The 24,043-nt window shown below is 38.0% G+C and overlaps 1 protein-coding gene across 21 annotated transcripts in view; it reads right to left on the reverse strand.

The window, feature by feature from the left end:
- Nucleotides 1-24,043, reverse strand: part of EP400 (E1A binding protein p400) — a 49,781-nt gene that overhangs the window by 3,449 nt on the left and 22,289 nt on the right. For 2 of the 21 annotated variants that reach the window (XM_075168078.1, XM_075168069.1), the window contains 33 exons: nucleotides 23,531-23,717; nucleotides 22,406-22,572; nucleotides 21,425-21,579; nucleotides 20,668-20,904; nucleotides 19,444-19,608; nucleotides 18,412-18,579; nucleotides 16,338-16,429; nucleotides 15,250-15,548; nucleotides 14,308-14,510; nucleotides 14,037-14,206; nucleotides 13,622-13,818; nucleotides 13,023-13,134; nucleotides 12,169-12,312; nucleotides 11,704-11,862; nucleotides 11,350-11,433; nucleotides 10,632-10,763; nucleotides 10,467-10,511; nucleotides 10,206-10,359; nucleotides 9,528-9,769; nucleotides 8,799-8,972; nucleotides 8,508-8,555; nucleotides 7,353-7,489; nucleotides 6,744-6,800; nucleotides 6,543-6,621; nucleotides 5,754-5,954; nucleotides 4,667-4,712; nucleotides 4,466-4,575; nucleotides 3,633-3,837; nucleotides 2,961-3,124; nucleotides 2,369-2,575; nucleotides 1,868-2,063; nucleotides 1,119-1,249; nucleotides 303-470 (listed from right to left, as the gene is read on the reverse strand). In XM_075168078.1, coding sequence (XP_075024179.1) covers nucleotides 303-470; nucleotides 1,119-1,249; nucleotides 1,868-2,063; nucleotides 2,369-2,575; nucleotides 2,961-3,124; nucleotides 3,633-3,837; nucleotides 4,466-4,575; nucleotides 4,667-4,712; nucleotides 5,754-5,954; nucleotides 6,543-6,621; nucleotides 6,744-6,800; nucleotides 7,353-7,489; nucleotides 8,508-8,555; nucleotides 8,799-8,972; nucleotides 9,528-9,769; nucleotides 10,206-10,359; nucleotides 10,467-10,511; nucleotides 10,632-10,763; nucleotides 11,350-11,433; nucleotides 11,704-11,862; nucleotides 12,169-12,312; nucleotides 13,023-13,134; nucleotides 13,622-13,818; nucleotides 14,037-14,206; nucleotides 14,308-14,510; nucleotides 15,250-15,548; nucleotides 16,338-16,429; nucleotides 18,412-18,579; nucleotides 19,444-19,608; nucleotides 20,668-20,904; nucleotides 21,425-21,579; nucleotides 22,406-22,572; nucleotides 23,531-23,717 — 5,035 coding nt within the window. Of the gene's footprint in view, nucleotides 1-302; nucleotides 471-1,118; nucleotides 1,250-1,867; nucleotides 2,064-2,368; nucleotides 2,576-2,960; nucleotides 3,125-3,632; nucleotides 3,838-4,465; nucleotides 4,576-4,666; nucleotides 4,713-5,753; nucleotides 5,984-6,542; nucleotides 6,622-6,743; nucleotides 6,801-7,352; nucleotides 7,490-8,507; nucleotides 8,556-8,798; nucleotides 8,973-9,527; nucleotides 9,770-10,205; nucleotides 10,360-10,466; nucleotides 10,512-10,631; nucleotides 10,764-11,349; nucleotides 11,434-11,703; nucleotides 11,863-12,168; nucleotides 12,313-13,022; nucleotides 13,135-13,621; nucleotides 13,819-14,036; nucleotides 14,207-14,307; nucleotides 14,511-15,249; nucleotides 15,549-16,337; nucleotides 16,430-18,411; nucleotides 18,580-19,443; nucleotides 19,609-20,667; nucleotides 20,905-21,424; nucleotides 21,580-22,405; nucleotides 22,573-23,530; nucleotides 23,718-24,043 lie in introns of those variants that run through there. The other 19 variants (XM_075168089.1, XM_075168088.1, XM_075168074.1 and 16 more) reach the window with 18 other exon arrangements.

Raw genomic sequence — 24,043 nt, forward strand, 5'->3', positions numbered from 1 at the left:
GCAGCAAGAGAAAACAGGAAGAACTCTGGCTGAATTTTCCTTAGTAAATACAGTACGGAATCCCTTGCTTAATAAAAAGCAGTGACAATGTATTTCTTTGAAAGACGAAAGGTGAACTGATGGCTTAGTTCCTCTGACCTGCTACAAGGCCACACATTCAGCACCAATTAATTTTATTACGAAGTCAATTTAAACAAATCTGTGACTAGAATTAATATGAGTGGGTGCTAAAATGCTACATCACCTGCCATCTTTACAATTCTCCAGTCATCGCAGAGTTTAAAGGTGTAAACCTGTGTTACCTGTACCTGAATCTGAGCCTGCACTTGCTGGGTTCCACCTGGTTTCTGAGTTTGGGAAATCGGAGTTGTTAAGAACTGTGTTTTAATGGCAGGCTGTGTCGTGTAAGTTACTTTCTGTTGCTGCGACGTCTGCTGTTGGGTTTGGACTGTAACCTGTTGAGCATTTATCTGCAGAAGAGAAAAAAGCATCAGTGACTACAAAATATATGTGTATTTTACAGAATAGGTATGTAGCAAGCAAGATTCATTACATTTAATTATTGAAACAAAATCCTCCCAGGAGTAGTAATAGCAAAATGAGCATTGGGAGAAAGCTTTCATGCACTGATACAAATATTCCAAATCACTTAAAGTATTTCCTGAAAAGGTTCTCTCTTGCACACATGTGCACATACACACACTTCATACGACAATGCACTTCCAAAAAACTACATTGGTGGCTGATTGACAGCAAAGCTCGTAAGAACATGACATTTCAGGAAAAAGTATATTTTGCACAAATTATATTATAAACAGTGAAAATATTTGGGAATTTTCCACATTTGGTTATATTAGAAGTGACTAAAGAGAATCTTAAATCTTGTTACTTAAAAAAGAAAACCCAGTTTGGGGCATGAGAAATCACACCAAACAACAGTCGTCTTGAAGAAATTATTAAGCCCTGACAAGGCACATGAGAAACCGTTCTCTCTATATATACTTAAGATTCACCCCTAGAAATACTGACTGACTCGCTAGGAGTGTCCTCCTAATTGAGAGCTGAAGCTTTACAACCACAGAAGCATTACATAACTCAACGGCAGAGCAAACAAGTACCTTTTGCTGCACAGTAGCTTGACCCTGTGCAACTTGAGGCTGGATAGCTTTCTGTTGCTGTGCTGCTTGATGATGCTTGAGTTTCAGAAGCTGCTGGACATGCAGTGGCTGTGCAACTACCGTCTGGCCTCCTGAAAAATCACAAAAATAATTAGAACTGTAAGAGTCTTCATTTTATTGCTTTGTCCCAGTAATCACAGCTTGCAAACACAGATTGTGCTTTTTATAGACTCATACATCTGCATAGCTTTCAGTACTAATAACCCACTGATTTTAATGGGAATAAGACGTATGATTTTGACAGTGGAGAACAAAACATTCTGTCATCTAAGGGCATGAGTAAGCTAACTTTGTGTTCTAACAATAATCTTCCTACAAAACAAATTCCGTCCACAGTACAGGAGACAGTTATGAAATACAAGTTTTCCTATTTCCATTTTGCATTTTAAAAAAAACAATGAAATTACTGTGTCTTTAAAACTGTATCTGCTCGCCTACAATCATGCACAGATTTAAAAAAAAAAACCCAAACCAGCCACATCTGGCTAACGAATCATGCTAACTTCTAGATTAAATGGAATAAGCTCAATTCTCTTACCTCATTTTAGAAACAAAACTGGAATGCAACCTCTATCACTTTAGTTTTTAAAAAGTGTGAGTGTCCCACAGAAGACATTATTTGAAATATCCTACCTTTAAAAAAGTGGGATTTAATATTTTATTACGTTTTAGCAAGTCTGTTGACATACCTGCTGCTTTCTGTGGCTGCCCAATGGCAACACTAATGCCTGCAACAGTAACGGGGAGTGTAGTGACTCCTGCAGATGACACAACAGCGGCTGGAACAGACACTACCGGAGGCTTTGCCAGAGCAACCTGTGCTGCTTGCGGAGTTTGGGCCTGGATCTGTCCTTGTGCTTGAAGCTGGGAAGCAGGAACACGAGTCTAAGCAGTAAGGAATGAAGATTATTGTACTGGCACAAAAAATATTTGCTGCATATAACAGGTCATTATAAAGTGTCAGTTGTAAATGTTTCTAAATATAATTGCTCCTGTACAGTAATACAATTCAGAGAAGGTATCAGTGGGCAAGTGCAATTTAAAGCTATTTATGTTACAGCTGTATCTTTTGTACTGCCTAAGTAACGCAATGGGCACTCGTGTGCGTGAATGACCAGTATCCAGTTCATTTAAACAAGCAAAGAGAATAAGGTGTTTAAGACTGCTTTGCAAAGTCAAAGACAACTTACCAGACGAGCAACTTGAAGGTTTGTCACAGTAGTGCCTGTGAGAACTGCGCCAGGACGAGGTGCTGTAACAGCAGTGAGTTGTTGAGTTTGCTGTTGCTGTTGCACTTGTACTTGTGCTGTTTGCTGTTGTGCCCCTTGCTGTGTCTGCTGCGCTGCCTGCTGCTGGGGAAGCTGCAGTTTCTGCTTCTGCAACTTGATCAGCTGCTCCTGCAAAAATCAAACGCTTCCATCATTTGCAATCTTTTACATGACTACAGGAAAGAAATGGAGATGAATCTGGAGCTTTAAAGGAGAAACATTCTATGCCAGACTTTAGTTAAAATTGAAGAGCTAAGAATGCAACTGCTTTATGCAATGGGTTGCCAGTGTATAAGTAACAGTAAGTGCTTTACATCCTGACCTACTGCGATAGTGGTACTGTTTGAAATGGCTGTCAGACTCACTGCCTTCATGAAATTTTAGTAGGATCAAATTTAAGAAAGAGCTGCATTTCACTCTAGCCCAAGAAAACAGGATACAACACACACTGCTAGTGATGCTTACAGTAACAATGAGAGTAACATGTCACGTCACTTCAGAAGAATTTCCTCACCTGTGACAACTTCCCTACAGTTTTTATTTGAGCTGGAGACTGGGCTTGTGCCTGAGCCTGAATCTGTGGGACCTGCACCTGAGCAGCCTGCTGCTGCTGCTGCCTCAGAAGCTGGAAGTGAGCAGGGGTGATTGTTTTGCCAGACAGCTGGACTGTTGGTGTAGCTGTGAATAAAGAAAAAAAAAATGCTCTGAAGAAAGATTTTCAACATTCAATTTAATTCATTGATTTTACCTGAAAAGCCAAGCTATTAAATGTATATTTTTCTGCTCCAGCACAATTTGTGGACTAACTACAAATAACAACATATTAGCATAAACATGACATAAAAGCAGAGTAAATAATAAAATATATGCTGCTTTCTTCACAATGGTTTTTAGTCGAGATAGTAAATTCTAATATTTTACTGCCAGATTATGAATAATCCTTTTTTAATTCTAATGCCTAGGGGCCAAGCAGCTCTCTACTGCAACACTTTATCCAGAAATACTGGAGAAAGATGTAATCTGAGCACCAACAATAAAGCCAGTTAAAAATCATAACACTGTTTAATTGTGCTGCCAACAAATCCAGACTTTCAATATTGTGGGGCTATGGTGGTCAAGCAACCTACAGAAATTCTGGGGCCTTTAATGTACCCTCAGAAAAAATCCCTAAACACATGATTATTACCTGGTGTAACCTGAGTCACCAAAGATCTTGTCTGGGTCTGCACGGGTGTTAAGTTTGTAGTTACTACTGCTGATGCTGTCACTGACGTTACTGCGCGAACTCCCTGGGTAGATGCTATGGTCACCAGTTCTGTGGAAGCAGCAGGTGCTGCCGCAGTTCGCTGCTGGGTATGCACCACTTGTGCAGTTGCAGTGCCCCCCGAAGTCTGAAAAGGAACGAAGTCGTTATTTCTCACAGTTTCCATACCTCATATAAAGCTATCGAACCTTATGGAAATGGATTATACAATTTTAGAAACAAACACCAAAAATGCAAAAGCATTGCAAAAGCAAAGAAGGTCCAAATCTTTCTAACACATCTATCTGTTTGGATATGTCTCATAATCAGCCCCTAGTTATATCTTTTTCAAACAGGCTGATCACCAAACCCTCAACTACATTACAGAAATTTGATTTTACTACCTTTCAATTTTTTGCTTTATCTTCCATAGACTTAAACCATTAGAATAATAATAAAAATCATAATTAACAAAGCACAAAACAGTTACAGGCTGGAAATGATAATGACATAATACATTGCCTATGACAGCACTTGTCTACGAGCTGTTTTTAACAGTAGTATCTATTAGGCACTTTTTTCTGATAAACTGTTCCAGTGTGTTCTGATATTCTGGTAAGGGAGAGGGGTTTGATACAGAATCACGTGATGCACACGAAATTTGCAAGAAGCAGAGTTTCTGGTAACACAGAAAGCTAAAGAAGAAAACAGATATGCTGATGAAACATGCAACCAAGATCAGTCCAGGGACACAATTAGTGATGTGATCTACTCACAGCCAACGTTCCGGGTATAACAGGTGAAGCCAGACGTTTATTGATGGGCTGAAAGGTAGCAGCAGGGACTCCAGCAACGGTATTCACTATGACATTTCCACTCACTGTAGCTGAAAGCAAGCCAGGATTAAATGTGAGATTCTAAAAATGAAAATCCAAATGTCCTATCATCTCCAATGCCTAATTATAAAGTCTTCTTACCAGTCTGTATACTTGTCCCCGTAACTGCTGTTTTGATTGTGCCCGCCTATTCAGAAGACAATTGAGGTAACAGTTCAGAAAAGCAATAAAAGAAAACTGAATAGAGCTCTTATGCTACTATGCTGTTTAACACAATGCTGTACTCCAGAAGTGACAAAATAAGAAAAATGCACTAAAATGCACAGATACTTCTGCAGTTGTTCATTCATTTTACATATCAACCACAACTGATGTATATATTAGGATTCTGACACACTAACAAGCAACTAGAGACCAGTCAAATGTTTGGTAAATACTGGTCATTTGACATCCTTGTCAGCAGAAGGGAGCAATATATTACTCTGGTGCACCACAGACAACCAATACATGAACATCACTGAACAGTAGATACACAGCAATACTTATGGGTCAGAACCCATCCTCTCTCTCTTTCTGTAAAAGCTGTAGTATTCTTGCCCTTCAACAGGCAAAATAAAATCACCACTGCCTGCAAACATTAGTATGCAAACTGGATTGGCTTTAAAAACAAAAGCCCCAGACCTGTCATCAGACTCATTAAAACAGACTCTAGATTTAAGGAAGCCGTGAAAACTATGCACAGATTTGCAATAAAACAACCATAGGTCCTGTAGGATGCCATATTCCACTCGCCTTGCAAAGGTTAATAAAGCTTTGTTTTTTTAAGCTACTTTAACAAAGTAGCTCTTACAGCTACATTCTCTTTATTGTCCAAGTTCTCTCTACAACACTGTTCACTGACTGTGTAAATGTATTTGCTCAGACTTTGATTAAATTAAATCAAAGTCTAAACTGAAAAAGGCAAAAAATCTTTGCAAAGAACATGGTGTTTTTCCACTTCAGAATGCCAAGACCTATTGCTATAATGGTACAAACACAGTCATAATAAATGAGCAGAAAAGAAGATACCAGCATACTCAGGAAAAAAAAAAGAAAGAAAGAAATAGTTTTTATCTCACTACACTGACCTAAAATTCTCTCTTTCCAGAAAAAATAAAACACGCAAATACAGTACACACAGAAGAACTGAAGTTACTACATCAGAGGCACCAAGCCCTCCCTTTCTTACCAATACTGCTGTGTTGGCCACAGTAGTTACTGCAGTCTGCACTACTGCCTGTGGCTGCTGAACTACCTGTGCCTGAGCCTGCGGCTGAGGCTGGGCTTGTGCTTGCTGTACAGCTGGTTGCTGAGCTTGCTGCTGGCCAGCTTGCTGCTGCTGAGGCTGTGGACCTGTCTGTTGCTGTGCCCTCTGCTGTTCAGCCAAAGCCTAGGAAATCAAAGTGTGAGCTTCATAGTCTTCAAAACAGTGCATGTAACAATCAGGATGTATTTTTTAAAAACAAAACAACAAACAAAAACCCTTTAATTCTAAGCATGTAGTATATACGTGTGTGCAGAGACCGCATACAAATCTGTCTTCACTGTAACTCTCTGATTCCAAGTTACATGACCTAACTAGTTTCAAACTACAAGCTATCTGCACAGTTATATAGCTAAGAGCATAGCACAACAAGCTATTTACCATCAACAAGCAAGGACAAGTATCTCTTTCTGAATAATATAAGAAAGGAGGCTACAGAAAGGTCAAGAATAAAACAAGATTTTTGCATGGTTTTAGTATGTTTTCCAAAAAGATGCTTCTAAACAATGAGTATGAGTGTGACATACAGGCCCAAGGAAAGGTCCCACTTTGGACCTTGGATATCTAAACACTAGTTCATGAACAATTTGCAGCTGCCCATAACATCTATGGTACCGCCAAACTTCTCCCAGAAGGCAGCTTTTCTCATACTTCCTCTGTTGTCTAATTTGTTAATTACTGCAGTCATATGTATAGCTGAGATGGAGACCGTACCTTTTTCTCCTTTGCAATACGTTCTGCTCGGAGGGATGCAACTTGAATTGGAGGAAGCGGCTTATCATAGTTGATTCCACTAGAAACAATGATAAGACAAAGCTCACAATTGTTAAAAAGAAATAACTGAAAGTTAAAAAAAGAAAAGAAAAAAAGCACTTTTATGCAATTCATAACTCCTTTAAGACAAAGAGTGCCCACCTTTCTGCAAGCACTGATGCATGCTTTGGATTCTTCTGGAAAGGATTCATGCCAAGTCTGAAATTGAGCAGAACTGTATTACTGGAAACAGAAAAAACTTAAAAACAATATTTAATTTCACATGTTTTAGTGGATGACACAGCAGTTTTGGTGAAGTTTTCATGATATTCCCGTCAGTACTGGAGCCTGCATACAGATAGACATTATAAGAAAGTCTCAGAGTAACTATTAAATGAATACAGAAAAAGTTACTGCAGAATATACATAGAAAACAAGGTACTACTAAAGAGCATAGACATCAAAATGTTTACAATTCAGGCAAATGGAAAGTGTTGTTTCTAAAGTAGATTAAAAAACCTGAGTGCTCTTCTGCTCTTAATCGCGCAAAAAAAATTCATGCAGTGAGTAAAAGGTAACCCATAGACATGAAATATGAAGATGTTCCAATGACAGAAAGCCAGGATGCAAGGAAAGAGATCCAGAACAGAAAAACAAAACAGCAGCTTGAAACAGAGTGCAAAATAACTCTCAGTTGCAAGGGCAATTCAGAACTCAGTTTCCAGGAGATCTGTGGTGACAAGGAGATCGAATGATCCCAGTTAAACTTACAGAGGTTTGATAGGTGGACTTCTTTTCCCTGCAATCATTTTCATCATCTCAAAATGATTAGTATAAAGTTGCGTGTGGGTGGCACCCTCATCTTGAGCATAGATCTGATTGGTACGAAGTGGGCGACTGTTTTTAGTCTAAAAAATGAAAACAAACCAACTTTCAACTGTGAACACACCCACATGGCATTTTGTCTATGTATAAACACATGGTGCACTTGTAGATTATTTAAAAACGTACGCCAACATATCTATCACAGACTGGTTTCTGCCTCGTGTCACTGATAACTTACTGTTACACAAAACTCTATGGGAAATATATAAAGAAAGAGCAAAATAAGGAGCGGTTCTCACGGTCACACTGGCATCAGCACTTGGGGACATACAAAATGGCAAACTCTAATTTGAAAAAGAATCTTTGCTTTAGTTTAGATTTTGCAAGTTTAATTCAGTACCCAAACCAAGAGCCCATTAGTTTATAGTTATGCATAGCGCACACATAATATAAAAAAAAACATCACTGCACTGCTCTCCCAACAAAGCTATGTTAACATCCAACACACCATGCCATTCTAACATTTGGCTTCTCCTAAGTAGAAACTGCCACTCAGGGACAAACCTGCTTATTAGTCAGAGAATGGGACTACAGCCAGAAGTTCTAGATTCTCTACCCAGTTCTGTCACTAAATTGCTGTATGGTTTGGAAGAAGTTGTTTATAATCATGGAATTTATTTTTGTTTCTGTAGCATACTATCATCCTCATTTACTAAAAGGCGCTTCAAGCATTAAATTCACTATATATTTGTAATCCACTTAGACCCTAGCATGAAGTACATTCTTACAGATCTTAAGTACCATCAAAATAATCAGGATAAGTTACATGGTGGTTGTTAGGTGGAAAAATACCCACTACAGTTTAAATGAAATCACAAACTTCTTGCATGATTTAAAATTTATCTACCAAATCCAAAAGCTGAAGTCTGGTGTCAATCCACTGTATCAACAAAGAAAGGAAAAATAAATTTGGAATTTTAATTGATGTTTCAGAACTCAAGTAACACTCAACATGGATCTCATATGAATTATCTGCCCACCTCCATTGCTGCTAAATACCACAGTGTCTAGATTTGATTTTGAAAGAATACCAATGCACACCTTATAAATACTTTTTGTCTTCTTTTTAGGATTAGCTTCGTACATTAGCTGTAAAATAAGAAGGAAAGTTAGATGATCTTTTGTGGAAGATTTTGTTCAGGTGCTTTTTCTTTTCAAAGAAATCACATAAAATAAGTGGAAATCCTGATGAGGATAATTTTATAAATCTTTTAAAAGTTATTTATTTACACTGTTGAAACATTTAACAAAAAACAAGCGTTTACGGAGATAAGGAAAAAAAACTCTACAAACTTAAGGTAAAAAAAGACGCATCATTCTATGTAAACTCACCTTTCCTTCTTCCCTTGGAATAATGACATTTTCGTATCTGTTTCGGCATTGTTTTGGTGAGCGATAGACTCTGCTGCATGAGTTAACAACATCACTAACAAGGTCCCAATTGGGAGTGTGTGCTGGCGATACAACAGCAAGATTTAAAGGAAGCTCCAGCAGCTGCTTCACTGCCTACAATACATAAAGGTACAAAAGCTTCAGATGACAAATCATTCCAATCTTCCAAACCTACCCTTATCTGCATGTGTCCACACACCATTACTACAATGATACAGATAGCTTAGGGCTCAGGCTATGGGTTCACCTACATTCACAGAGAATAAATAAGCATAAAATGCTATCATGCAGACTGATGTGCAAGAAAACACTTGGTATAAGAGGAACAGAGAGCTGCCATTCAAGTGCTGCTCTCTTCTCAAAGGTGGGGAGAACCTTAGGGGCATTACCCAACGTTCAGCCAGCACAACTAATATGGAACACAGTAGTAAGTGGTCTCTACAACAAAAATAGGACTTAATCATGCATTCTGTAGTTTAACCTTTCATTTATCCTTAGAGGAACACAAAGGATAGCCAATCTGTTCTGAGTTATGTCAGCAAAATGCCAAACTAACCATTAAGAATTAGAAATAACCCTGAAGAGATAAAGTGCAGAAAGGGCCATTTCTGAAATTAGAAGCAAAAATACAATAAATAATAACAGCAGAAAGTGCAGGTATCATCTGACCTGCAGAAGTGCCCAGTCTTCACTTATCAACCACTCTGGATTATCCTGACCAGCCTCAGCAGCTGGTTTGACAAGAGTCGGCAAAGGCTTTGCAAACTGCGTTTGTTGTTTCAACAAGATGTTTTTCTTTTGCTCTTTGCCCTCTCGGCGCATTTTCAACATTCCTGGAGTTGCTCGATCAAAAAGTGAACGAGGTGGAATAACTGTCTCTCCATGACGTTGCTTTTTCTTCCTACCTGCAGCTAAGACCAAAAAAAAAAGCATTCTTGGTAAATAGTTACTACCGTTCTTTGATTCTTCTCCTACTTATAGCCGCAAAATGCTTCTACATGTGTACAGAGTATTCCCTGCTGCCTCTTAAAAGCGTATTGTCAGTAACTAAACAGAGCCTAGTATAAAGTAAGACCAGCCTTGTCCTAACTCACGTAGTAGAATGACTGTTTTCTAAAATTGTCCTTTTAAAAGGACATCTATATGTCGAAATAGAAAGACACACTGTAAGAACCAGGGCTTCCAGTGATTCTATTGCTTCAAGACCATGGTGAGACAAGAATTTCCATCTCTTCAAACCCGCAAATTTGATCTTTACTGGACCAGACATGTAGGAGGTATGAAAAATCCCCCAATTTTTTTAACTTTCAGCAATAAATCTCAGAACAGTTTTGAACAAACATTTACCAGATGGATCTGTTTTGTGTCGTTTACGTTCCTTCCTGACATACACTGGAGGCAACTTTGATTCTGGAATAGGGGTGGTATCATACATCAGGCACATAACAGAATCAATGTAGATATCATTGTCATCCTGAGGTGGAGTGGGAGGAGTCCAAAGCTGCACAGAACAAAATTTGTAGTTATTGCACTATTATCTCTCCACTAATCTTTATGTTTCAAAAAATAAAAAGCCTATTTAGGCTGCCTGGTGTTACTTTTACTTACTGGCATTATTTCGGTTTGTCCATCTGGACCTTCATAGACATATTCCTACACAGCAAAAAGAGAATACAGTTCAAATGATCCAACTGAACCCTGAAGGAAAAGGTATTCTCAGAACAACTGTTAAGAAATACACTATTAAGAAAAACAAGACTAATCAGGAATTACTTTATTGTATGCATCCTCCCGAGTGTACGTTAGAAGTTCCTCTTCATCCTCCCAAAGCATTTTTTGCTCTTTTTCCTTTAACTCCTTCATATGCTGGACTTCCCATGCTTTCTTTGCAGTTTTCAATTCCATCTAGATGAGATTCAGACTCCTTATAAACTTTATGCAGTAACAGACACTAGATTAAAAGTTATCAGTTTGTATTTTTACAGACAAACTTTGACATTTTCAGGCACAGAAATCTTATAACAATTTCTTAACAGATACTTTCACAATCATTTAAAAAAAGGATTTTTGGTCTCTGTTGAGGTTCTTTAAACCCTCGAAATAAAGCAAACTCAGAATTTCCCTTAAACAATCAAGACAACCAGGACACAACCCCTTTACCCAAATAAGCAGGCTCAATGAATTAATGAAATTTTTTCCCCTGCTATCAATGGAGTACAACAAATATTTGCTGAGCTGTGCTGAAGAATGTCATTCCCACTTTATAAAAAAGAAATTAAGAACTGACACCTGCTTAAACCAAGAGAATCCCAAAATAATAAGCTCTCTCTAAGGCATTCCAGTGTTCATAAAGCATAGCAAGAGAAGATCACAGAAGTGGCTACAATATATTCCACGTCATTGGAGAAACTTCCACTTGACATTGAAAATGTAAATCTGCTTGTACATACTGCGACAGCACAACATGGAAAAGAAAGATTTGTTGTTTTACCTCATTCAACCGTGGCTCATTCTCATCAACTGAAACGTGGAAGAGTTCTAAATAATTCAAAGCATACTTCTCAATTGGAGTCAGCTGAGAGAACGTATCAAGGGAAAAAAAAAGTTAGCATTGAGGATAGTAAAAGAAATGTTTCCTGAAGGAGAGTGTACCAAACCTCTCCTTAAAACTAGTCTCCTTCTCTGATGGCTTAACATCTTAAGTCAGTAGGAGATTTCCCATCCATTTAATGGGAGTATCAATCCCATAGACAACAAAGTTGCTTTAAGGCCAGACTGCAAAGAAACTGAAATATTTGAACTAAACTTTACTTTTTAACCAAATATTCATGGAAAGTCATGGTACCTGATCCACAACAGCAACCAACTGCTGCAGCTGTGAGGGCTCTTCATTGTATTTTGTCTCGCAGAGCTCTGTGATTAAAGGTTCAATGCTTGATTCAGGTCCTATTTCTTGTATGCGATCATTTGACTCCTCATCCTCTTGTTCAATACTGTTGAGGGCCTTCCAGAAAGACATATTTTAAAAATAATGAAGACTTCAAAAATATGGTAAGAAACCCCATGAGAAGTTCACTGAAATCCAACACAAATTTCTGGAATAAGTCTCTGCTGAAGCAAGAGAAAGTCCCCAGAAAGTACAGAACTCAACTGTGGGCTTTTGGAAGTTTTTTTACAAGGAAAATGACAAAACAACATAAAGCTACCAGGAAAAGAGACTGACAGAATTTACCCCCCCCCCAAAAAAAAAGGCAGCTGTTTTATACTAATGTTGCACAGCTATATTTTTAATGTATGTGTTAATAATTACCTCTATGAATGGTCTTGCAACTTTAGGCGAAATATTTTCTGCTGGAGATGGCTCTTGAGAAAGTACTACAAATTCTTCTGCTTTCACTCTAAATCCAGAATCCTCCATAGGAGAATGAACCTCAAACAATTCCTGAATTGTTTGCTTGGTAAGTAGAAGGAAAAAAAAAAAAAAAAAGAGAAGTACATTCAGCTTTCAAGACCATTTTTTTTTTATATAACTTTGAATTAGCTCAGGTTCAAGTGACCTTATAAACTATGGATTGACTAAAGAAAAAATAAACCTCTATCTATTATTTCTGGAAAATTGTCCGTTTTCTCTTCTGTAACTTTCTTCTGTAGGACAGAGTAGAATAAAGTGTTAACAGTTCATATATAGGAAAAGCAGAAATACACACTGTCTCATACTGCACCACCATATTGGGAGTGCCAAAAGGGGATGAACTAGCTTCATCAGGGCAGTCACTGTCTTCTGCATCTTCAGAGCAGCAATTGAGAGTCTATCTCACTAAATACCAAAACTTTATATTTCACGTTTTTGAAGTTCTTGAAACCTTCACCCTTACAAGCTCTGCAGAATTTTGCAGCAGGGTGCAAGAAACCAGAATACATGAAGTCGCATAGGCGATGCCTGTGCGTCACTATGCAAGTAACGGAACACGAGCAGACAGACGGTATTTGAGAATGTGGTCCTAACGCCTAAGTTCAAGCAATCATGAAATCTAATATGCTTACCTATCAATTCTAGCCCAAATAGATTTCTACTAAACTGTTATTAAACACTCCAACGCAGATGCCTGAATTTGTTAAACGCTGCAACACAGGTGTTTGAACGTATTTTGAGTATTAACTTACCTGTGTTAAAAAGGCCATTGAATAGTCATTTCCCTGAGCAGCTACTTCTCTGATCAAGTCCTTTGTGCCGTTTTTCAAAAGCTTCTCTTCTACAGAATTACCACTGACAAGCCTAAAAAAAAAAGGAAAAAGAAAAGAATAGCATCTGGTAAGTCATTTCCAAAACAGCTTTCGGAAACAAAAAGAGAAATTGCCCTTAGACAATAACACTGAACTTTTAAAATGTGGTGGTTTGTGGGGTTTTTCTTTAGTTCTGGTACAGGGCCAGTTCAAAACACATACTAGCACCTCTACTTTAAAGCTTTCTTTTAACAATAAGTGTAATTTAAAAAAAACAACTTAAAAAAAATCAAAAAACACCTCACTTAAAAAATTCCATGTAAACTAACAGACAAAACCCATGCAAGTATGATTCATTAACTACATTTGGGGTTAAGAAATACCACATTTTCATATGATAACCTGGCATCTTTTTTATTGAAGTGAGATGAAGTTTTCTGCACTGTTTCCACTTTATTTCAGATCATACAGAGCAGCCCTATCTGAATTAACCTTACATTGAAGCATGTTAAAGAGTGGTCATTGATCCTAACCATCACCTGTATATATGGATATCTTTACATCTCCCAATTCTGTCACACCATTCCTGAGCTTTTGCATCCATCACTGGGTTTAGATCATTGTCATAGAACACAACGGTGTCTGCCTCAACAAGATTGACTCCAGTGGAACGACTGTGAGACGAAAGGATGGCACAGAAAATGCGCTTGTCTCTGTTGAAAATTTTCATCAGTTCCTACATAAACAGAATAAAAGCAAGGAGTAAATAAATGATACATCAAAATAAAATACCAAACCAAATTCATTATAGCCTAATAAACAAACAGACAAAAACAAGTCAAGTGTTTCAAAATGGGTAAGAAACAAGGCAAATTTCCTTCCCTTGCTGTAGCATATAAAAGCCTGAGCAGCACATATTGCTGTGCCAGTGGACAACCGTTAGAGCAAACTTACCTGCCGTTGTTCATGGTTGGCATATTCATCAATCCTCACAAACGTGAGGAAATGGAAATTCAGGAACAATTCCAGTATGTCCAACATCAGAATCATCTGAGACAAAATCAGCACACGGCGCCCTTCAGATTTCAACTTTTGAAGCAAGACAGCAAGAGCTTCTAATTTTCCTATATTTCAGACAAGAAAACCAATAATCATTTTATATAGACATTCCATTCCTGTGAAACAGGAGGTTACCGAAATATTATCACCAAATGTTCTCCTTTACCTGAGTCATACTGCACCAGCCGGAGGTCAGGGAACTGTAGCAAGTGAGGAGTTGTAATCTGTTGCAACTGATGCAAGTGTGGAGCTGCCTTCTGCTTAAGGCTGTGCTTAAGGAGTTTCAATCTGTGACTATATGAAGGGGGGGGATTTGCTACATACAAACATGGGGGAGCAGCAACTGCAGCTGGCAATACGAAGAGAGCCCTGTGAAAAGCATCAGAACAAGGGAATACCAGTTTTAAAAGTTACATACAAAATGATCATCTGCAGCAATAATTTTCGGCCTGTCAACCATGTAATTTTACACTATTATCTAAGCACTTCGTAAAAGTGACTTTGTAAGTGCTGCATACCTTCAAAGGGTTAATATTCTCTATCTCCCTTTATCATTTTGTCTGCTTTGATGATAGCTTCTGTAAGGTGTTTGCACTGTGACCACTGTATTCAGTCACTGGAGTTCAAACACAAGAAACACCCATACCAAACTTACTAAAAGCAATTCAAAAAGGTTTGAGGAGTTCTAATTGCATTTGATGTTTCTAGAAAACTGCAGCTATTGCTCTGCACACAATCCACTAAATGTCAGCTTTAGCTAAACTAGCTTCTGCCTACATCTCTGTGTCTTAACTCTTGTTGGTTGGCTCCAATAGGTACCTACTTGGAAATAAATCCAAAGCATAAGAATATCAGCTGAAGTATAGTTAGCTAAATTTGGGCTTGAAATTAGGAATGAGGCACTGAAAACTCTTATTATAAAGATCCTAAAAGAAACAGAAGTGACTGTTATTTTTAAGTTCATACTGCGTATCATTTACTGCTAAATAAATCAGTCTAAACCAAACAAGCTCATGAACAGAAACAAGGTTTTAAAGCTTTTTTGAAAAGGACTGTTTAAGAAATAACTAAATGTGGTGAAGGCTTACAAGGCAGAGTCACACATTACCTATTAACAACATCCTTTAGAGATTCTTGTTGCTGAACCGAAGTCAGGATCATTTCTTGCAATGGGTTACTTGGGCCTCCAGAGGCACTTGAAGAAAGGCAACAGTTCACAAAGCCAGCCCACCTCCAACTGTTGTCTTCACTGGAAGACAGCTGAGAGGGCTTTCTTTCACCAGTCAAAGAACAAACACTCAGCAAGTCTCTGCCATACATTGGGGCCCGTGAACAACGGCGCTCATTGCCAGAAAATATTCTGTCCAGGCGCTCCTTCAAAAGCCGGTTCTTTTCTTCATATGTTTCCTTTGCCAAGAAAAGTTGAAAAAAAACCTTTGCTGCTCATCACAATCACTTAGGAAATTGAGTTTCTTTAGAATGAAGCTATCAGGATCAGAGTACTGTGTGCTTTATACCACCAACATCCTAGATTATATCAACTACTTAGATCATTCACAAAAGGTGTAAATTTCAGATAAAATTTGAAGACTACAGCTAAGTTCAATTCATATTAAGGAGTCAATTCTATCTTAGTTTAGTATCCTCTTGCTTTTTTTAAAGTCCATTTTCATAGTTTTGGAAATAAAACAGAATTAATCATTTATATTTGGGACATTTCAATTAACACATTAATATTGATAAGGTGCAGGTTCTTGCACAGTTTAACATATACTTGGTATTTCCCTATGCTTTATAGGTTGCTTGAGTACCTTTTCTAAAAACTTGTTAAGATTAGAAATCTATAAAAATTTGCCCAATTGCCTGTGTGTTCAAAACATAGAAAATCTTATGTTCCTTTATTTATGCATTACTACATAATTACAATATATTAGTTATAAGAACCTGTCTGCTATCACAGCACAAGAAAGCTGCTTTTATACATCAGAATTTATTTTAAACTATGGATTATAGATGGAAATGCATCGGATCTGTCAACCTGAAACACTGACAAAAGTTGCTTTTTTTTTACCTTATCTGTAATCATCAAAGTTCCTAATTAATTCCAGCTCTGTAAATTATAGCTTCCGACTATTACATGGACTTAGTATCAATCCTGAAAAGTTGTGTTTCCATAAGAAAAAAAAAATTAAGTACCTGCAATTGTCCATGTGTAGGTGTTGGTTTTAACGCTGCTCCCATGTCACCAGATGACAAATTAGTAACTGCAGTTCTACCTGGAATACAAACTGAGGATAAACTTTGTGTTTATATATTTATTCTTCTGAAGATTGGTTTCATTTATTACTTTCAATAAGCAGCATTTCATAGCTTTAACACATCATAATTGCCAACAAATTTTCAGTCTAAATGTCCATTAGGTATTGCAAATTTGTACTTTGTTACATATCAGATATCTGACAGATATTTACACCGTCTTCACAAAAATCCAAGATAGATCAATGGAATTTTACTTTGCGTTGCACAAAGACCTGCTGCATTCATAGTTTATTCAAAATGTCATGTATACTGCAATAGGTATTAACATTTAGAAGTTATACTCTAAATCAGGAAAAGATTGCTCTAATTTATCTTAAGCAAATCATCTAAGATTTTTCAGAAAACATATGAATTCAGTATATCTACAAATTGATGAAACTATACGACGGAATCTCACAGTAGCATTCTTGTGAATTCAACTGCGAGCAGATGTTTTCCCATACTGCTAACTAAAGTAATAAGAACATTCCACACAAGTAAACTGATCGAAACTACAGTAATACCCTTCATGTACCAGCAGACTACAGACACTGTGTAGCAGTTATTTTCTTGATAGGACATATAGGTTTCTATCTCAGCCAAAACGCATTGCTCATCAGCACTGATTGTTCGTACTAGAAAAGCAGCACAACCCGCCACTAGTCACGGCGAAACTGCATTTAGTGGCGAGTCAATACACGCATGAAGAATTGCATTCAAGTTAATGAAAGGGCTAGCACCTGCCTGTTAAGAATAATAGACTCCAAGGAGTATGCAGAGGTTTAAGCTTTGCCTTTCCACATTTTTATTACAAACAAGCTAATACAGAGAGCCAGTATAAATCCAATTTTACAACACAGCTACATGTGAGCCCAGCAATTATGGTTTCCAATCACCCAAAGTAATTCAGAAAGTCAAAATAAGTATTTCCAATATGCTTCTTCCTCCAAAGATGAACAGCAAAAATAATAATGTTTTCTTTTATCAGTTGGAAACAGTACTTTAGTTATTACTGCTTTTAACGGAGCTCTCTTTTTACCATCATGAGAGTAGTGAGATGCGTGCATTTTTGTAGAAATCTTACATCAATTTTCATTCTGAACTGTGGCCATATTAGGAGTACCTGTAATGTAATCAGAGCTGGAGAGTGAAACATTTGAGCCACAGATCTTCCAAACTTATGACAGAAATCCTTTACCTCCCAGGAACTGGGAGGCTGTTGAAGCTTCATCTCCCCTTTTTACGATGAGATGTTTACTCTTCAGAAAGTCAAAATATGAACTTCAAGGGCACATTAATACATCAAAAAGGAGCAGTAAACAGTCTGGTTTGAGGGAACGGTTTATATCCAGAGAAAATTACAGCAGATGGCCATTTCCAGGGAACGAACTCCTAGCATTGCATTTATCATCATTTAACAAACTGCTGTTTTGTTGTAATTGCATCCTAGACAGCAATTTCTCTGTTGTTTTTTGATCAACATCTTGATTGTGTTTTTAAGCAAGTAACTGATCACATTTGCAGCAAGGCACCAAATACCTAAGCAGTATTTGCAGAGGGAAAGGGAAAATAGTAGCTTGATTAGATAGAGAAGCAAAGAAAATTAGATAAAAGCAAAATCAATGTGGAACTGCTGGACGTTCTCTGTCAGTATAAAAAATAATCACCCTGACCTGTCTTTGAAAAAAGCAACAAAGTATTTCAAACTCACTTCTTCCCACAAAAATCTGAGCTAAGACACAACTGGTAAAAAAATTTCAATATATTTAATACAGTTTCAAGCTCTCTCAAGTTTGTACTGAAAAATTATCTAAAATTCCAGTACACATCAGAAGGATTTGCCTCACACTTTACCTGCTTCTGAACTCAATTTACAGAATTACAATCTATAACAATTTGGGAGTTATATATCAATGTGATTTTAGTAATTGAATGTTTAGATAGAGACATTTCTTCAGGTTAGAAATCCTACCTTGCTGTGTCACTGCTGTGGAAGTTGGGACACCTGCTTGATGTTGGTTTCCTAAAGCGTTCAGAGCGTTCTGAACAGTTCCCGCTTGGGAAACCGTCTGCATGACAACTGGACCCTGAGGTCTCAAATACTGCTGACCGGGTGCTGAAACAATCTGAAGAACACTTCCTGCAATGGAAGAGTTTTAAAAAATTACACTGATAGAGTGGAAAAGAATAAATAGTGTTCTCTAGCAAAAGACACTACTGTTACAAACTGATCATTACTGTTTCAAACCATGTTAAATTTTCCCAGACAAGTTCATTCACCAATCTGATTTAAAGTTCCATAATATCCAATAGGAGGAAACCACTTAAGACTTCATAGTTAAAGAGGAGATCCACGTTGTCGGGATCATTTTAAATCTAGGTATTTTACATGGAATTCAGATGAAATCCAATCAACGAAAAAATCCTCACTTAGCGTTCCCTCTATTTATTTTGTTGGCCACAGAGAATCAAGATTTTCAGGTTCTCCTGAATTTGCCAACACACATACCACCAGGAAGGGAAATTTGAGGGCAAAATATATTGTAGCATTCAGGTCAGGGTAATAGTCGGGTCAAAATTCAGAGGCACACCAATCTTGAAGTATTATTTACACCATTTCAGAACACACCGAGAAGGTCCTCAGTTTTGTCTGCCTCAGTTCTGTCTGTTTCTGCTCATCAGGAGTTTATCTGAAATAATGCCTCACCTTACTTTTGCTGTATTCCATCCATGTGAAAAAAAATTCAATAATAAAATCTTCTGTTGTTGAAATACAACACAGAAAAAGAAAGTAACTGTGTCTTTCATTTGATAGGCATTTATTTCTCAAAACAGAGCTACCTTGTTATCCCTCTCTCACACGGACAGAAAACAGGTAGAGCAGAACAGTACAAGCAATAGGGATGGAAAAACCTCCTTAACATATAGCAACAAGGAACGTGCTGCCCATATCAAAAAACGAGCATTCTAAATAATGGAAAACTCCCTGTTTTGAAATAAGTACCTTGTAACTGCAAGGGTTGCCCTGCAGTGAGCTGGCGAAGTTGACTATGTGATAAAGTGAACTTGTTCCCTTGGAACTGCAGTGTTACAGGGGTCTCTGGCTGAGCGATTCTGCCTTGTGCTCCTGCTATAGAAGCCAGCTGGGCTATTTTTACTACCTCACCACCTGTTAAGGAGGGAAACAGGCATTAAAGAAAACCAAAGCGGGAGGCGGGTTGTTCAATATTCACAGTTCTAAGTTTTGGTTAGTAAACTGGTGCTGAAGCGCCTTCCATGCATAATTATACTTAGTGCATCAAAAGTGTCATATAAAAGTTAAGCAGGTATTGCTTTCTATATTTGTTGGACAAACTGGAAAAAAGCTGATTGTTTAAAGGGTAAGAACATCAACATTTTAGAAGTTATCACTTTCAATAGCAAAAAAGTTGAGCTACCTGAAAACTCATGTGACACTTTGTAACAGAACGAATAGAGACATTAAAGTGATTTTCACTGCCTTTTCAAGAGCACGAACGAAGGTTGAAGGAAGAGACAAAAATATTCACACATGTGGCACTGTAAATACCCATTTGAAATGGCCTGAAATTTGCTGACGAAGTATGATTTACATTAAGCGATCTGCACTTAGACAAACCAAAAAGCTTTAAAATGACAAGGACCAAGCTTTTTGTGATTTAAATGCAGAAAGGTTAGAGGCATTTAAGCATTAAGTTTTATGATACTGAGAAAATACTGGCATGAAAATTTAGCTTTTGTAAAGGCAGTGCATTACCCCAGAGATAAAATTAATACATCAGTGCTCAGTACTCTATACACATGCTAATAGGCAGTGCACATACAACCTTAAAGCAAAGCCTCATCGCTTTTCTCTGCCTAACAGTTGCGACGCTCCTCTCCGCGAGAGGCCTTTAGCAGATGGATTAGTGTTTAACATGAAAGGAATAATTAGGATAGAGCTAAAACATTTGGTCTGAAGGAAGTCTTGCCAGCAGAAGAAACATGCAGAAATAGGAGATTAAGTTGACACCACTAATGTATGTCCACAGCAATTCTATTGTTTCTTATCCAATTTTCGATTTTCCTTGGTCATAAGCAACGTACTGAGCAAGGCTAATCAGAAGAGTGAAAAAAAAACAACGATTCTGTACACATTTTAGGGTGCCTAGTAACTTAACCTCATTGTAGTACAAAGGTGGGAGAAACCTTGAAAGGGGAGGCCACTTACTAGGCAACCGTGCCTGGGCCTGAGAGGTCAGTACCAGCCTCTGAGGCAGCACACTCTGTTGGATGGTGTGCGAGGGGGCCTGTGGCTGGGCCTGGCCCAGCTGAGAGGCCTGCGCAGAGGTCTGGCCCCGCGGTTTCACAGGGTTGGCTGTGCTAGTTGCTGTGGTGAAGGTCGCTGCGGGCTGGTGTCGTGGAGCACTGGTGGAAGCCTGAGTTGTCTGAAACTGTGCTGCTGCGGCTGCAATCAATAAGGGTTGTTTGTGCAAGCTGTTAGAGGTTTTAACTCCACTCTTTTAAACAACCTGCATTAAAAAGAAACCTTCCAACAGGATATTAAATGGCTGCAGGAACGGCTTGTCCTTACAGACTGGGATTTCTATCCACACCTACTACTCCACCCTACTTTTACAACATTACATATTTGGAAAGCATTGTTTCAAGCTTAAATAAACACACAAAAGCACTGTAAATTCCCATTTTTGACAGAACATTACACGTGATCAGGGTTTAAATACCAACTGTGCCATATTTACTCCATAGCTAACAATTAGGTTACACAAAGCTTAGTTCTGCATTATACTGGCAGATCGTACTGTAGAAACTAGTAGGGAAATTTACTGGCAATTAGTCTGTTGGTATTTTTAAGCCATTAGTATTCTAGACCATTAAGCTAGAGGGAAAAGGAGTTCCATGAACAGACTGACTTGTATCGTCTATGCAGAGGTTCAAGGTAACCAACCCAGCGCTAACTCTCTTACCTTGATTTGAAGACACTGTAGCTATGGGAGATCGTCCTCGTACTTGTCCCTGCTGAGTTACTGTCGCTGTGGTCACCGTGCGTTGTACTTGAGTGCTTGGGAAAACGACAGTCCTGCCCTCAGGCTTCTGACCGTACTGAACGGGCTGAAACAACCTGAAAAGATAGGAAAAGTCAAAGGCTATAGGAAGATCACAGTTTGGCCTTTAAAAATAAACTCTAGCACCTGAGGAAAGTATAAACTGATCACATCAGATGCTAATCTCTTTCTCGCAGGTGACTGAAGCTGGCAAGACTCATCACTTCAGCAAACTTCACGTGTGGACATTCTATAAAGTCATTTCGCTAAGTCCGAGAAAGAAGACAACTTTCATTGCCATGCATCCTATTTAATGCAGGATGCATCAGAATTACAGCAAACAGCTTAAACAGCCCGGTATCTGGAAAAAGAATGGGGCTCTCAGATAATTTCCAGAGAGACATCAACATGCTGGCAGGTCATCAGGCAGCTCCTTTGCATCAGAAAAACAGTTCCACATTACTTTGAGATCACTACTTCACTAGGAGAGAAATACTCTTAAAAAATCTACTGCTACAAAACTTCGTACTTCTCTTATAACACTGCAAGCACAGCTAACACTATAGGCCCAGCTTAGTCTTGATGAATTACTTCCATGCTGATTTTGCAAAACAACACTCCCTTGCCATAAACAAGGACCCCAAGAATAAAATTCATCTGCTCATGAAGTAAAAACTATGGGAAATCCATAAACAAACTTCAAATGGAATTGTACGCCTCAAAAAACTATTAGAATAGAATCCCTATTTTCAAGGGCAAACAAGAAAGCAACAGAATAATAAAATGCAAAGTCAAGTCTGAAGTTTTGTGTGAATCCATTACCAGAAACGCTATGTAAACATAGCAACAGAACTCCATTTTCCTCCAGTAATTCTACCTTAAAAGGAGGGCAGTTGTACGCACCTGCTTGGTTTGAGCTTCACTGGGTTGGGCCTAGCCGGTGGTGGAGGGGAGCTGTAGATTTCTTCAATCAACTTTCTAGTAACCTTTTGTTTTGGCAACATTTGTGCTTCATAATGAGTCATTTTGTTTTCCATTCCAATGAGATCAAAAAGAGACAGGTCTGATTCCTAGGGACATTGTAAAATAAAGTTTATTTTATGTGATGACTCGAACAGTTAAGTTCTCTCTATGTTCTATGCTGAATTCACTTTCTATATTTTACTTTTTAATTTGAAATAAATGCTGTAAGTTTAAAAAGTGAACTATTAATTATTAGCCAAAACTGGCTAGGAACCTTGGAAATACATCTTAAGCTGACAGTACCTTTTTAAACATCAGCATCGGTAGAAAAAGAAATGAAATCATTAGCCAGTTATGGAAATCAAAGCAATTTAACAATATACCATATTCAAATACCATAATTTCCAAAGAATTAAGTAGAACTCTTAGAAGGTGTTTGTTAACTATCGAGCTCAAATGCCAAACTATAAAGGCACACATATAATTTAGGAGCAGAAAAATATGAAGGACGGAAATAAGATCAACCAAAAAGATTACCTCATCTGCTCCATTACCTATACTTCTCTCTAATGCAATTATTTCCTTTGATTATCTCAAAAAAGGATCACTTCTTTAACGATAACACAAATAGCGGTACTTCAGATGGATTGACAGAAGTGTACTAATTTAGTCATTGAATCAGAGTGTTTACTCTTATGTGAAAAAGAGTAAGTCTTGCTCTCCTTTAGCTACTGAAAGCAGAAAGAAAATTACAGAATGCCGTAAATAAGCACTGTGCTACCCAGAGTGTTTTCGGTGTCAGAAAATTCCTCCAAACATGAGTATGATGAAAGCAAAGATAATTTCTCTTTGCCCAAGTAGTTCATGCAAAATTACTGATTACAAACCACTTGAAAAGCTCAAACTACTATTACAAAAAAGAGATGTGGCAAATACGCACTAGGTAGCGAATTCTTTCTACTTACAAACTTCAGGTAGACTTACGATGTATAAGAAAACAATATGAAGTACTGAAATTCTACAAGGGCACTAAGAGAGAAAAAAACAGTTTACTTTTCTACTCACCTTCCAAATATCCCTTTCTAGGGCACTCAGTACCAGAGACGCAGTTCTGTATTCCAGTGTTTCTGATACATAAGAGGTACTTGAAAGCCGAGGGTTTATCAGATCAGGGTGATTACAAATCCGTTGCAGCTGCATCAGGACATGCAGGACACTGATGAAGTGTCCACTTTTGAGGGCTTCTTGGGTTCTACCAAATAATTTACACAGAAATACATCAATTTCAGTACAGCTTTCATGCAGATGTCCCTAAATCAGCAAGGTGAGAATGTGCAATGCAGTATGTTATGCAAAAGTCTTAAAACAAGCTTAGATTTTACCTAGGTCTTTCTAGAGCATTTTAAGCAGCACTGTGCCAAATGTAACTTAAGGACCAGTGCTACTTCACAGTCAACTACAACCTAACCAGCTCCCTATCCTCTGCCTACTTTGTTTCTGTTTTATCCCGGCACCTATCAATACCACTCGATATCACAGCACAAGTAAATGGGTGGCTGGGAGGAGAAACACTTCTGG

Source organism: Calonectris borealis, chromosome 18 (assembly GCF_964195595.1).
Source record: "Calonectris borealis chromosome 18, bCalBor7.hap1.2, whole genome shotgun sequence".
Taxonomy (NCBI): domain Eukaryota; kingdom Metazoa; phylum Chordata; class Aves; order Procellariiformes; family Procellariidae; genus Calonectris; species Calonectris borealis.